Genomic DNA, 13,043 nt, shown 5'->3' with positions numbered 1-13,043 from the left:
AGTTTGCTCTGGCCATAATGTGACCTTGCACAGAACATTGGGTAGCAAGCTATTGATCTCGGGTCACTCCTCCGCGGTTCCATTTGTCAACCGAGCTGTGAGCGAGCAAGAGACAACCGGATGGAGTGGGGGACAGAACACACAGGTAATGATTTTGCTCCTCTGTTATGCCTGAGCTCTGTCGGTGAGATTTTGGCAAAGTTGTTTCCGTCTATCCATTCGACGTACGCAAGCGAGAGCATCCCATGGATAGCGTCAGTGGATTTGGGTGTTCAAAGCCGGTGCGTTTGTCGTGAACCACTGCCACTAATTTCCGAATGGGACTGCTGCCTCTGTGTTAAAGATTGCTAGATCCAACCCGATACAGGGTCATTGCAAAGATTGACACCATTCAGCTAGGGAAGACAAGCCTATTCCAAGCTCGAGGTCCTCCTATCTCCTCTGGTGTGATTTTCCCAGAACCAATACTTGCTACATTTGATCATCAAGGGTGTGCAATTCACCAGGACGTCGCCTCCTCAGTCCCCCAGTGCCTCTTGAAGTATCTGACCTTTCCAGTTCGCATGCCCATGCTTCGAGTTGTCACTACTAAAGATTGGCAACTTTTTCAGTGCCAGCACGCTACAATGCGAAGCCCATATCTCTAAGGCGGCCAGTAGCTGAAAGAGCTCTGCGGAAAGCATCTGGAAAACTGCATTTTGCGATACTCTGGAACGACGCAGTAACAACTCTTGGAATGGCAGTTACCCTGATTGAGGATGGACCTGCTATATACGTTGTACACCTGGGGAAGGAGAGTCTTTGCTCAGAGCACCTCACAAACCGAAAGAGCGGGTTTTCAATGGTTCACAAATTCTCTCAGTCGTAAACTTGATCAATACTCTTTCAGCACTTGCATAGGGATTTGAGAGGGGTTCAGCACTGGTCGACATACTTTACGCGTCTCTTAGGAACCCTACCTTCTCCTTCGGCTCGATTTATCACGAAACTTTGAAGGTCCTTTATTTCAAAAGCATGGCAATGGCTATTAGACGCCGCTTTCGCTCCTCCTCTACAGTTCTGGAAATGAACGGCGAGAGATACACTACGAGCATCCATCAGTCCTATCCTGTGTCTCCGGGACTGACTTCCTCCGCCCCTTCCACGCTTGGCACAACTTCCGATTACGTCGAGATGGCCAGGCAATTCTGGGACGGCCTCGAGCAAACCTCGAGTGAAACTGGCAAAATGGGCCAATTGGGAGAGAGCTGGTCTCTCCGAAAGTTTTGGGACGAATATGTGGCAGTGGAAATGGAGTTCGGGTACAATGTTCGGGACCATGTCACGAATGAGGAGACATTCATCGGTTGGTTCGACTTGGGACTTGGAATGGCAAGCTTCGGCTTGGTCGTGCTGCAGTTTGGCATTCTGAACGGGCGACTTATTGACTCGCCGCACGCCACGCGTTTGGGAAAAGCAATGGCGTGCATCAGTTTTATTCTCGCCATCCTCTGTGTGGTCGTCGGTGCCTATCGCTTCTTTCGCCAGCAAAAAGCACTCGTTCAGGGGCAGATCTGTATTGGGGGTTTGTCCATGTTCTCTGCTGTGAGTTTATACATTATGGTATTGGTGGCCAGCATAATCATCAGTTGGATAGATGTACTATAGGGTCAACCTGGAAACTAGATCCACGTGTACGCATGTCGGCCCAAGACCGTCGAATATCCATTACAGCTTTCATCATTGATCGTTATTTGTACATGGCCGCTTCAGGCGTGAGTCTGAAGGCTGGTCACAGGGGACTGTTCTTGTTCAGACACATTGGCGCGAATGGCATCGACCACTGCAGGCAAAATCTCTTCGGCAGGCAAACTGGCACGCACGAGTTCCCGCCTCAAGGCCGTCCACCCAGCATGTCGATCTTCCTGCCCTTGATGACGAGGAAGATGGTGCGGGAGGAGATCCCCAAAGAATACCTCCTCCTTCCTGACACCACCCATATTCAAGATTCCGATGCCCATGCCCCGCTCATGCGCTCTCTTCACCAGCCTCCAGGCCGAGTATGTCGCGAGAGAGCTGCCGACGACCAAGATCTTGGCCGCGGAATCAATAGCTTCCTCCGCTGCGGTTTTCACATCGGCTGAGATGGATTCACCGAACATGATCACATTGGGTTTGAGCACACCGACGCCGTTGGGCGCCACGGACGACTCCGTGGTTGAGGTTGATGGTATCCAGGCACCGTCCGCATCGACATCCACGTGGCCCTTACTCCCATCTTTGAGGATGGGTGGTCGCTTCAGGCAATGCGGACAAGCCGGGTATCTAAAGGTGTAGTACGGGGCACCAGGAACATCGGCATCACCGTCGGGATTTGTCCTAAACCCGAGCCTCCTCCTTTCGACGGGATTCTCGGTATCCAACGCCCCCGATGCAAGTAGCTGTTGCAAAAATTCTGCCCAGGCGGGATTCAACTCGGCCAATTGCTTCTGGAAGACATCGCGATCGATGAGCCTCCGACAGCTCAGACAGACGAGGGCCCTGAGAAACCCATGTAGTTCCACCGTCTTCAGTTGCGGATGCGCAAGACCATGGAACGAATCGACATTTTGCGTAACCACACGGTCGACCAGTCCCAATTTTCCCAGATCACGAATGGCATAGTGCCCGGCGTTGGGTTTGGAGCGGTGAAGACCTCTCCAGCCCAAGAAGGAGCGGGCCCAGTATCGCTTGCGGGATTCGTGGCTCGAGATGAATTCATGGTAGTAGATGGGACGGTAGTTCTTATTCTGGGTGTAGGTGCCGTTGACGCCACGATAGTCGGCCAGGCCTGAGGCGACGCTTATGCCTGCGCCTGTAAGAAGGACTGTCTTGTTTCGCTCACGTTGCTCATCTTGACCTGGGGAAGTGATGGGGATCGCGGACGGCGCAGGGGAGGTCAGGAAATGCGCGAGGGCGGCGACGGCACCTTGTTTGCTGGCCGCCGAGGGGGGAATGATCAGGGGTGGTGGCAGAGGCCCCGTGTACGGGATTCGCATAAGCGGTCTGGACATGCGAGGGTCATGGCTAGGGAAAGAACATGAGAAGATGGAATAGAAAATGTATTACGAGTATGTCTCCAAAATCTGAAATTCTCCGGCACCGAATATGTTCCGCTCAGAGACACCGCAGGCACAAGGCTGATTACATATGTACGAGGTACATATTAGCCAGTCAGCCAGTCAAGCAGTCCTACTCCGTACAGTACCACCCACACCCCCGGCAGCGAGGCCTCACTAGGCCTTTATCCGCAGGAAGAAGCTCAATCTCCTCCACAGCCTACCACTTACGAGGTTTGGCATCTGCCATCAACCGAAAAAATACATCTCCCTCGCTTGCTTGGGTAGCTTCACGTCAATCACTTGGCCTAACCAGCGAGTGATCTCGATGGAAGCTCGGACACCGGAGAATCTTATCGAGAACAGCACAAAAGCTTAGATACCTGGTCTTGCGATATGAGTCTCTCCTTGTCCTGCCCTTCGTACGATCGTCCTCTAGCCAAGAAAGCGGGAAGGCCCTCAAAGCGCCAAAGAGCTGTCCCCCATGCATACCATTCGCTTAGGCCAAGAGGTTTGTTGCAGCCACAGACATCATCGAGATCTGAATCCAAGAAGCCTGATCAAGGGCATGCAACCCTTTCGCACACAAAGTCCCCTCCCTCCAGAGGCTGCGGAGAGTTGAACCATCCATCCAGCACATCATTATCAAAGCACGCCATTCCTCATAGATGTCGCCGACCGCAGATCTGGTGACTTGGTGCTGAACATCAGAGCAGCCAAACAGTCGAGCCGGCTCCTTGCCAGTGATTCTGGCCCCAAGCGCGTTGCAAGGCGTCCAGAGGCGCACTGGCACCCGGCCAGAGGCCCTGGACATCCCTAACATCGACCCGCCCCCAGGTTTAGGCGACTGTCGTATTAGGTTGCTAGCTTTCCTGAGTGGTGCCCGCGCGCCCAGGGTTGACGCAAGATGAAATCATAGCCAGGAGTATGTTTAGCGACCTGCTTTCCGATGTCGATCCTTGAATGCCATGCCCAAAATGCAAAAGGGATAATAACTGACAGTACGGTTTGGGGCGTGGCATACGACATTCAGGTTTGTTTACGCACTTTCGCCCTTCTTCATCCTTTCGTCTTCATTCTGCAGGTGATCAAGAAACTTCGTGAATTCTGTCCTCTGAGCGTCCTCTGCGGAATTGCAACATCTACCTCTCGCCTATTGTCCTCCTCGTGTGAGGCTGCCGCCCGACGAAGATGTCCGTGTCTGACCAATCCACAATAGCCATGGAGGGGCAAAACGAGAAGGAGAACAATCAAATTCAACCCCCAGGACCAACAGAAAAGCAATTGGGTGTCTCCGGCCCAGAGTTAGCGGGAGAGAACCTCGAAGGAGGCCGTCCCAAGCGTGCAGACGGCAAGATTGAACTGACCGAAGAAGACTGCTACGACAAACTGGGGTACTCCTTTCCAGCATGGAAGAAATGGATGATCTTGGTCATTATTCTTTTGATTCAGACCTCGATGAACCTCAACGCCAGTATCTACTCTAATGGCGTCGATGGCCTTGCAAAAAAATACGACATCTCAAAGCAAAAGGCCCGAGTCGGCCAGATGATCTTCCTTGTCTGCTATTCCTTGGGCTGCGAACTGTGGGCGCCATGGTCTGAGGAATTAGGTCGCTGGCCGACACAGCAGCTGTCCTTGTTTCTCGTCAATATCTGGCAGTTACCCGCGGCGCTCGCCCCCAACTTCGGGTCTATCGTTGTCGCTCGAGCACTCGCTGGCCTCTCGACAGCAGGAGGCTCTGTCACGTTGGGAGTCATCGCCGACATGTACCAACCTGAAGATTCCGGATTCCAGTATGCGGTTGCCTTCGTCGTGCTGTCGTCCGTGGGCGGTGCCCCAGTAGGCGCAGTCATCGGCGGCTTCGTGGGGCAATACCTTTCTCTGCCCTGGATCTTTTGGATGCAACTCTGCATTGGCGGCGCCGTGCAACTCATCCACTTTTTCCTTGTCCCCGAGACACGCGCAACCATCCTTCTGGACCGCGAGGCCAAGAAGCGGCGCAAGAATGGCGAAACAAATATCTATGGACCGGACGAATTGAAGAAGCCACGGTTCCCGATGAAGGAATTCGCACGCATTTGGATGAGACCTTTCCAGATGTTTGTCACGGAACCGATCGTGCTCGCCCTCAGCCTGCTCAGCGGGTTTAGTGATGCATTGTTGTTTACCTTTTTGGAGGCGTTCACGCCCGTGCTTAAGCAATGGGGATTTAAACCATATCAGGTTGGGTTGGCTTTTATTTCGTGAGTATCTCCCTTCTTATCTGGCCGAAAAATGGCTTTTAAAGTTTCAATTCGGAGAGGAAGTGACTGACCATAAAATGATTTCAGGTCACTGGTTGGATATGTACTTGCATACCTCACATATCTCCCCGTCATTCGACATCATAACAAGATCCGCGCCGACGACCCGAACAAGTTGTCTCCGGAATCTCGTCTATGGTGGTTACTTTTCCGTAAGTCTCACTGCGTTCCTCAGCCTACTCTTTTCCTGCCATGTCCAGTTCTATTCACTGCAAATTGGTGCTTTCACTGACACGATTCTCTTCTTTTCTTTGCAGTGGCACCTCTCGAGACAATTGGGCTTTTTGGCTTCGCGTGGACGTCTCTCGGACCCGACTATGGCATCCCGTGGATCGCGCCCATGATCTTCACGGTCCTAATTGCCATGGCGAATTACGCAATATACAAGGTATGGCTCCTGTCCACAAATTCTAGGCCCCTGATCTATTGGTTCAACTTGCGGACATGCACGGGTGTGAATGTCAATGCTAATTGCATACACTTGCAGAGCTCAATCGACTACATGATTGCTGCCTACGGACCTTATGCCGCTTCTGCCACTGGCGGCAACGACCTCGCCAGAGACTTCCTTGCGGGCATAGCAGCCTTGTATAGTACACCATGTAAGTCGCATTTTATTTCCCCCTTCCTTGCACCCTCACTCCACCCATTCATTCATCGGCTTCTTCCCCGTCTGATTCTCCAATGCTTTGACCCTAACTTAAAAAAAAACAGTCTACGAAAACATCGGCAAGAAATACGCCCTCGAATACCCCTCGACCATCCTGGCCTGTTTGTCAGTGGTGGTCATCGCCCCGATCTACCTCTTCTACTGGAAGGGCGAGTGGTTCCGCGACCGCAGCAAGTTCGCCAAGGAGCTCAATCTCGGCCGGCAGGGCGCTGTTGAGAGGCGTCGGAGTACCATGCCCAACTTGAAGGGCGGCGCGCGAGGCGAGAGGGCAAGGCACGTCGAACAAGTCTGATGTTGCTGCTGTTATTCTCCGTCGACCATCTATCTCTATGTATTTCCCATCCTATCTCCTGAAAGATCTCTCGATCTATCTATCCATCAGTAATTGAATGGAACGAATCAACGACTGAAACGACTGGAACGAGCGGGACACATTATTTTCGATTTTAAACCAGCCCGCGCAGAAGGAGGGCGGAAGAAATTGACGAAGAGAAGAGGAGAGAGGGGGGGGAGGGGGGGGAATAAAGACACCAAGAATCTTATAAGATAACGAATTAACGAAGAGGAAACGAGTGGAAAGGAGAAAAGGGCAGTTTTTTTCAACGCAAAGAGGAAGGGGGACACACTTTTCACACCCGAGAAGACTTCCGGGAAACCCTTTTTGTATTTGTATTTGTATTTGTATTCTTTTGTTACCTTTTTTTAAAAGGAAAAAATAAATTCGTATCTCTGCGTACCTAGGTACCCTTGTCTATTCCTTTGTTTTGATTTTCGTTTCCGGTTCGTCTCTGGTTTTTCTTTTTCTTGCGTGTTTCATGTTTTCCCCCTTCCCGCTTGGATGGCGATCGATCGATCGGTCGCAATGGTATGGTATGGTATGGTAGGCGCAAGACAGGGAGGGATGAAGAAGAAAGAAAAATGGTGTCCTTTCTAGTATCGTTCTCATACAGTGTGCGTGTGCGTGTGTTATAGCCCCTGCCAGGGCAGCGCTGGAGAGTCTGTTTCTGGCAAAGTCACGGGCAATCCTCCCATACCCTCCTCAAAAGCCGCTCTGTTCGCATCAAGTCGTGCATTCCTCCTGCATTGCGCATCCAAGGACCTTGGGTCATTCCCAAGATCTGGGGTCCTTTTCTAAACAAAAATGGGGGAAGTTTTGCATCTTTTCGTTCTTGCCAGTCACGCGTTCCCAAAAACACACACGCACACGCACCACAACCCCCGGCAAAATCTCGATCTTTGCCTACACTTTTGGCAACAACACCCTCTTCCCGTTCCCCTGGCTCTGGCCGTTGTTACCGGTCGGTGTCCCATTCCCGCTCCCGCCTGCACCTCCTGCTCCTGCTGCCGCCGCGGCCGCGGCGTTGCGGCTCGCAATCGTCTGGTTCACAAACGTCATGGGAATCTTTGTCTGTTGGCCGATGACTTGCATAGTTGGACCACCCCTACCATCACTAGGAGCACTGCCGGGAGCAGCGACACTACCGACACCGGCTCCGGCGCCTGCGGTGACACTCGCGGCTGCACCAGCGGCGGCACTGGTAACGGCACTGTTAGCACCGGTTCCGGAACCGAGTGGGCGCGGACTGGCTGGATGAGGACCATAATGCGGAGTCGGTGCTGGTGCAGGCGCGGATTGATGCTGGTAGGGCTGTTGGGGCGGTTGGAAGATATATTGCTGCGGACCATTCAGGTGTGGAGAGGGCAGAGAGTTGTGGCGAGGCGGCATGGAATGTTGTTGATGAACCCCGGCAGGTGGTCGAGGACTGTGCCGGAAGACATTGACGCTGGTGGACGAGCGATGCGGAGGGGCGGGTTTTGGCGGCGCAGGAGCAATCACTTGACCCGGTCCGCTGGAAATCAAGCGTGGCGGGAGGAAAGAAGAAGGTCCGATGGGAGGGGCTAAAGGACCCGGAGGAGCCGGTGGTAATGGTTGCGATGGTGCAGGTGGTGGGGTGGCTGCCGACGCGTTGGTTGGGGGCGGGAATTTTGATCGTCGGCCACGGCTCCTTGAGTCTGGTCGAATGACTTGATATGATGGTCCCGGTGGTGGTGGTGGCGGAGGCGGCGGTGGTGGCAGGGAAGACGACGCCTGGCCAGGCAATGGAGAGAAGTCCAAAGCTTGCCTTGGGTAGACATCGCCTTGGGCAAGAGGCATGTAGATGTACTGACGTTCAGGATGCTGTTGGGCAACCCAGTCAGAAACATCTGCCAGCGCTGACAACGCGTACGAATTGCCCTCTGCCATATTGAACGGTCGCGGGATAAGATAGCCATTGATATTCTCGAGTTCCTTGCTTGCTTCCGCAGAGAGAGCATCCAGAGTCTGCGATTTCTTTCGGAGCTTCTCGATGCGCCATTCATTGTTTCGTTGTTCCATCTGCTTCAACAAGGGGCCAATAACGTCCTCGTTGAGCACCTGTTGGCGGGCTTGTTCGTCGTAGGACTCCAGCTGTTGCTTGAAGGGCTTTTCGTCCATGATTCTGCGCGACGAGTAGCCACGGGGTTGAGTATCTGGCTCCGGCAGCTCGTGATAATGCGGGAAATAATCCACATCGGAGCCAGATTCGGTGTGGGTGTCGTCGTGAGCGGCGCGGTAAGCCCGTTCGAAAAGGATAATGTCTCCTTCTGCGCCGGCGAGATGTTCTTTGCGGGCTTCGGTTACGCGGTTCTGTTTCGTGTCAGATATGGTGCGATAAACAGACTCTCCACATGTCATTACCTGGAATTGCGCCTCGATTACTTCCTTCTCTTGTTGCAGGCGCTGCTTTTCATGTTCGACCTGGAGATTGAATCGTGTTTGGACGAGGTCCTGCAGATCCCTCATGGTAGCCTCAAGTTCTTCCACAACGCCGTCGTACTCGGGAACATGCCTGTGTGCCTTTGGCTTTCTGGCGATTCTGGCCATGTCTCGCCCCGAGAGTTGCTCAAGGATGTCAACTTGTTGGGCGCCCACAGTATTGAAGAATCGTTTCAGTTCCAGCTGCCTCGCCTTGATGATGGAAATTTCGAGTTTTTCCTCTTGTGTGAGTGGTCGTCGTCGGTTTGGTGGTTCGGGGCTTTCTCCACCGCCGCGACCTCCTCTACCTCTGGATTTGCCCTTACCACGTCCGCCACCGTTTGCATGAGCACCTCCACGACCACCCCGGCCGCCTCCTCGTGCCGGCTTCTTGGGAGAGCGGGACTCTGGCGTATCGCCATTCTCTGCAGGACGGTAGCGAGTGGTTGCATCATTGCCGTAGTATGTCGGATTCTGCGCATCGTACTCTGGCCAGAGCTCCTTGTCTTTGTACTCATAGAAGCTGATGTTGGCCTTGGTTGTTGTTCTTTCCTTGGCCAATTGGGAGGCACGAACAGGCTTAGGCGGCGTCGCAGGGTCTTTTGGACATATTTCTGAAGATTTCCCAGATGAGTCGTTCCCTGAACCTGCTTGATTAGGTGGCGACAAAGTTTGCGTTGCATCGTGGCCAGCATCATCGACGACCTCGAGTGTGTCCGATCGTGTTATACGCGAGCTTCGCCTCAAGCCCTTGGTGCATTCCGGCGGAGTGGCTGACGATGAGGTTTCCGGAGGAGCACTCTCGGCGTTCGTAACAGCTGGAACACTGTCCAAAGCTGGCGTTCGAGACGTTCGCTTCCGTGGAGTGGCAGGATTCGACAGCGATGATGCTGTGGAGACCTGCCGTGCACGGCGCTTAGTCTTTGGTGAACTCTCGGTGTCATCTGAGCCCGAACCGGACAACTTTCGCTTTCGAGAATTTGTCTTCTTTGGCGGACTGGACGGTGGGGTTGACAGAGATGACGAAGATGATGGTGATGATTGTTCTGTAGAAGCTTTGGTTGGTTCCGGGGTGATTTTTGCTCTGCGACTCCTGGTCTCCATATGGAAGTCGACTGACGGCCGACGCGCGGGCGATTTGGTAACCATTTCGCTGTAGGATGAAGTCAATTTACATTGTCAAATGGCTTTTGGAGAACAAGCTAATGGGAACGAGAGAATGAGGGAAGCACCACGAATGAAGAAGACGGAGAAAAAGGTGGATTATCAGTATGCCACAAGCGGACGAAGTTTGGTCGGATGACAGGGAAAGCACACCGCGACTGGAAAAGAATCTGACGAATTGAGACTCACTTGCTATGGTTCCGAAGAGATAATCGCCTTGACGCAGCTGCTTGCAGAGAGGATCTGACAGTCGAAGAGTAGAGGCGCTTTTCAGCTGCTATCGCAGGGGGATGAGAAGAGCGGCGAGTTTTCCGACTGGAGCGCTGCTGCTGCTGGGAGGACGGCACTCGCTTTGGGGGATGAGACAGGATCTGGAAGAGGCGATGCAAGTAGAGTTTGGTAGTCTTTGCAGAGATCTGAGATTGAGAAGCGGTGGTCGCGATGGAAGAGGAGAGGAGCTGGAAGCATTCGGGAGGTGAGGTATTAGTGGCCACCGACAGGGATGAAGTAAAACACGACAAAGGTGAAAGGGCGACAATGGCATTGCGGCCCAGGGAATGAATAGAAGGGCCGGATTCAACATCCATAGTCTCGGTCGGGCCAGAGAGTGAATGGTGGTGGTGAATAGGGAGAGTGAATGAGGGAAAAGTGAAGGGCTGGGTATTGTTGCTGTTCTGTGAGCCTGACACAGCGACCAGAGTTTGGCAGATGGAAGTGAGAAGCATTTTGCTGTGTTCAAAGGTGCAGCCAGCGCGCTAGCCGCAGTGGGACTAGCATCTGACACTAAGCTTCTTATAGTTAGCCGCACTGGTCTCCCTTTCCCGGCGAGCCACTGGCCGAAAAGAGACACGGAATGTCTGACACAATAATATATTCTGCTCAAGCGCTGTCTCGCGGCCTACAAGCAAGAAGGGACGCTGTGTCAGACCCGGGGCTTAAAACTCTGCCCACCAAGCACCCCGATTCGCCGCCCGTGGCTCGCCGGTTCGTGCCGCCAAATTCCGCCTCAAATGGCTACCTGGGCACCTAAGCACCTGGGCACCTGGGGACACAATACTAAGTACCTAGGTAATTATGTTGCTTCTGCCCGCCGTCCATCCAATGACATCAAATAGCATCCATTTTGAGCGTGAGTCCCATATCAGTCAATCCCTTGAGCATGTCTCCCTGTCAAGCAAATGGTATCTGTAAACCCTACTTGCCATTAGTCCTCCAAATCAACAATTCAAAATCCCGCCAACTCCGCGCTAAAGATCCTGTGCTTTCATCACATTCAAAACAATCAGAGCGCGGTGCCAGTAGCCGCGACAAAAATCACAAAGAGAACCAAAATCGAACTGCCCAGCCATGCTTCAGACCATGACCTGACTCATCCGACTGCGCGTCGACACTTGGGAGTTGGGTCGATCCTTCTTGACGCTCTTGCGCTTTCCATACCCCACCAAGCTGGTCCGCGATCCCGCAGACAGCACGAATCCCGGGAGGATCGGGGGGAGGTCCGCTTCATCCACAATCGACGGGCCGGGGCTACCAAGCGATGGACTGCCCAGCGTAGGGCTATCCGGCAGAAACTGTTCCTCGTCCTCTGTCTCGGATCCGTCCGCGCTTTTGGCCGTAGGCTTCACATTTTCAAGCGCGAGGTGAGAATTGCTCCGTAGACTGGCGAGCGTCCGAGGCGTGATGGTAGTGTTGGCCATGGGCGACGCTGTGACCATGGTGCCAGCGATAGCAATCGGAGGTGGTCGAGGGCTGCTCGCTCGGAACAATGGGTGTATTAGTTCTTCCTGCAGAGGGGACTCTAACTTGCCAATTTTAGGTGGCTGTGGTAGTGGCTTGCTGATATGTGACGACGACGGTCGTGATGTTGGCCGGGAGAAATTGATTGGACTGGACGGTGGTGATGATTTGGGCTGCCGTGGCGACGAGCTCCAGCCGTAGGCAGTCGCAGTGTCCGAGGTTGCGGCATGCGGTGGCGAACTTGAGGTAGGAGAGTGTGGCTCAGGCAGGAATGGACCATCTAGCGCATGGGCAGGTGAGTCAGGTCGACTGCCCGGTATTGTCGCCAGAGCTCCGTGGGCGACTGGGGGAGATGAATGGATGACAACCCGCATCTCATGATGGACGGACGACGTGTCCCAGCTGTCGAAGGCACTGTCTATAGACATAGCCTCGCCCGCTGGGAACGGCGAGCTTTCAAGCGAAGATCGACTGGAACGCCGCATCCGTTTCGTTTTCGATGATCCGGTTCCCACCTTTGTCGACGACGATCTGCGTGTCGAAGGCTCTCCCCTTGAGACAGGAGTGCGTGGCGGTGAGTGAAGAGTCAAGTCTTGCGAGCCGAAGGATTGGTTAGTCTGTTGAGTGCCCGGCCTCGTGACAGCGCTCATGGACCGACCTCTGACGCCAAAGTCCAGGTCGAGTTCGCTGACTCTTGTTGTCATTGAGGCAGTCTTGGTCCAGGAAGCGAGAAGAATATATAGGGCGAGTTGCAAAAGAGCAAAAATCGCCCACACAGCGAACCATATCCCCAGCAATGTGGCGAGTGAGGTGTTCAATATCTCTGTTGGGAGGTCATTTCGTTTAACAGCCACCCACACCAAGGCGACTCCGGAAACGATGACACTGACTGCCGCCAAAACCACTCCGCCGTAAAGGAGTCCCCATGAACTTGGTTTCGAGTGCTGCACTTTACTCCAGAGTTTCCTTAGAAACAGCGTGCCAAAATAAGCCAGAGCCGCGAGGTCGACCAGGCTCAGGGCGAAGGAGATGTAAAGTAGATCTCGAAGGCCTGACACCACCGTAACATTGGTGATATTTGTTGCAAAAATGATATTCAGCACGCTGCTCGCAATGCCCACGATCCCGGCCAGGCCCGCGACCACCGATAACCTGCCCCGTCTCTCCATAGGACGGTGTAACGCGACGCTGCGAGTGAAGCAACCTTGACGTGTCAACTGTGATGTGGGCGTTGGCAGTGAAATACTGTAGCCCGAGACTCTTCAAATGCAGAATCTGAGGCTGACATCCAGATCGCCAGAGTAAACAAATGT

General features: G+C 53.5%; 5 protein-coding genes across 5 annotated transcripts; 2 read left to right on the top strand and 3 right to left on the bottom strand.

Annotated features, from left to right (window-relative positions):
• Nucleotides 1–1,014: 1,014 nt before the first annotated feature.
• Z520_05223 (uncharacterized protein) lies at nucleotides 1,015–1,647 on the top strand (the record flags this gene model as incomplete). Its single annotated transcript, XM_016775726.1, has 1 exon — nucleotides 1,015–1,647. The coding sequence occupies one exon, from the start codon at nucleotides 1,015–1,017 to the stop codon at nucleotides 1,645–1,647; it is 633 nt and encodes a 210-aa protein (XP_016632885.1).
• A 101-nt stretch (nucleotides 1,648–1,748) lies between these two features.
• On the bottom strand, nucleotides 1,749–3,032 carry Z520_05222 (uncharacterized protein; the record flags this gene model as incomplete). The annotated part of the gene is made up of 1 exon (XM_016775725.1): nucleotides 1,749–3,032. One exon carries the CDS (start codon nucleotides 3,030–3,032, stop codon nucleotides 1,749–1,751), a length of 1,284 nt encoding a protein of 427 aa, XP_016632884.1.
• Nucleotides 3,033–4,298: 1,266 nt separating this feature from the next.
• Nucleotides 4,299–6,345, top strand: Z520_05221 (uncharacterized protein; the record flags this gene model as incomplete). Its single annotated transcript, XM_016775724.1, has 5 exons — nucleotides 4,299–5,323; nucleotides 5,411–5,535; nucleotides 5,641–5,771; nucleotides 5,871–5,985; nucleotides 6,098–6,345. 5 exons carry the CDS (start codon nucleotides 4,299–4,301, stop codon nucleotides 6,343–6,345), a joined length of 1,644 nt encoding a protein of 547 aa, XP_016632883.1.
• A 948-nt stretch (nucleotides 6,346–7,293) lies between these two features.
• Nucleotides 7,294–9,978, bottom strand: Z520_05220 (uncharacterized protein; the record flags this gene model as incomplete). Its single annotated transcript, XM_016775723.1, has 1 exon — nucleotides 7,294–9,978. One exon carries the CDS (start codon nucleotides 9,976–9,978, stop codon nucleotides 7,294–7,296), a length of 2,685 nt encoding a protein of 894 aa, XP_016632882.1.
• A 1,367-nt stretch (nucleotides 9,979–11,345) lies between these two features.
• On the bottom strand, nucleotides 11,346–12,899 carry Z520_05219 (uncharacterized protein; the record flags this gene model as incomplete). Its single annotated transcript, XM_016775722.1, has 1 exon — nucleotides 11,346–12,899. The coding sequence occupies one exon, from the start codon at nucleotides 12,897–12,899 to the stop codon at nucleotides 11,346–11,348; it is 1,554 nt and encodes a 517-aa protein (XP_016632881.1).
• Nucleotides 12,900–13,043: the final 144 nt, after the last annotated feature.

This window comes from Fonsecaea multimorphosa (assembly GCF_000836435.1).
Source record: "Fonsecaea multimorphosa CBS 102226 unplaced genomic scaffold supercont1.9, whole genome shotgun sequence".
Taxonomy (NCBI): Eukaryota; Fungi; Ascomycota; class Eurotiomycetes; order Chaetothyriales; family Herpotrichiellaceae; genus Fonsecaea; species Fonsecaea multimorphosa.
This window is presented reverse-complemented; position numbering and strand designations above follow the sequence as displayed.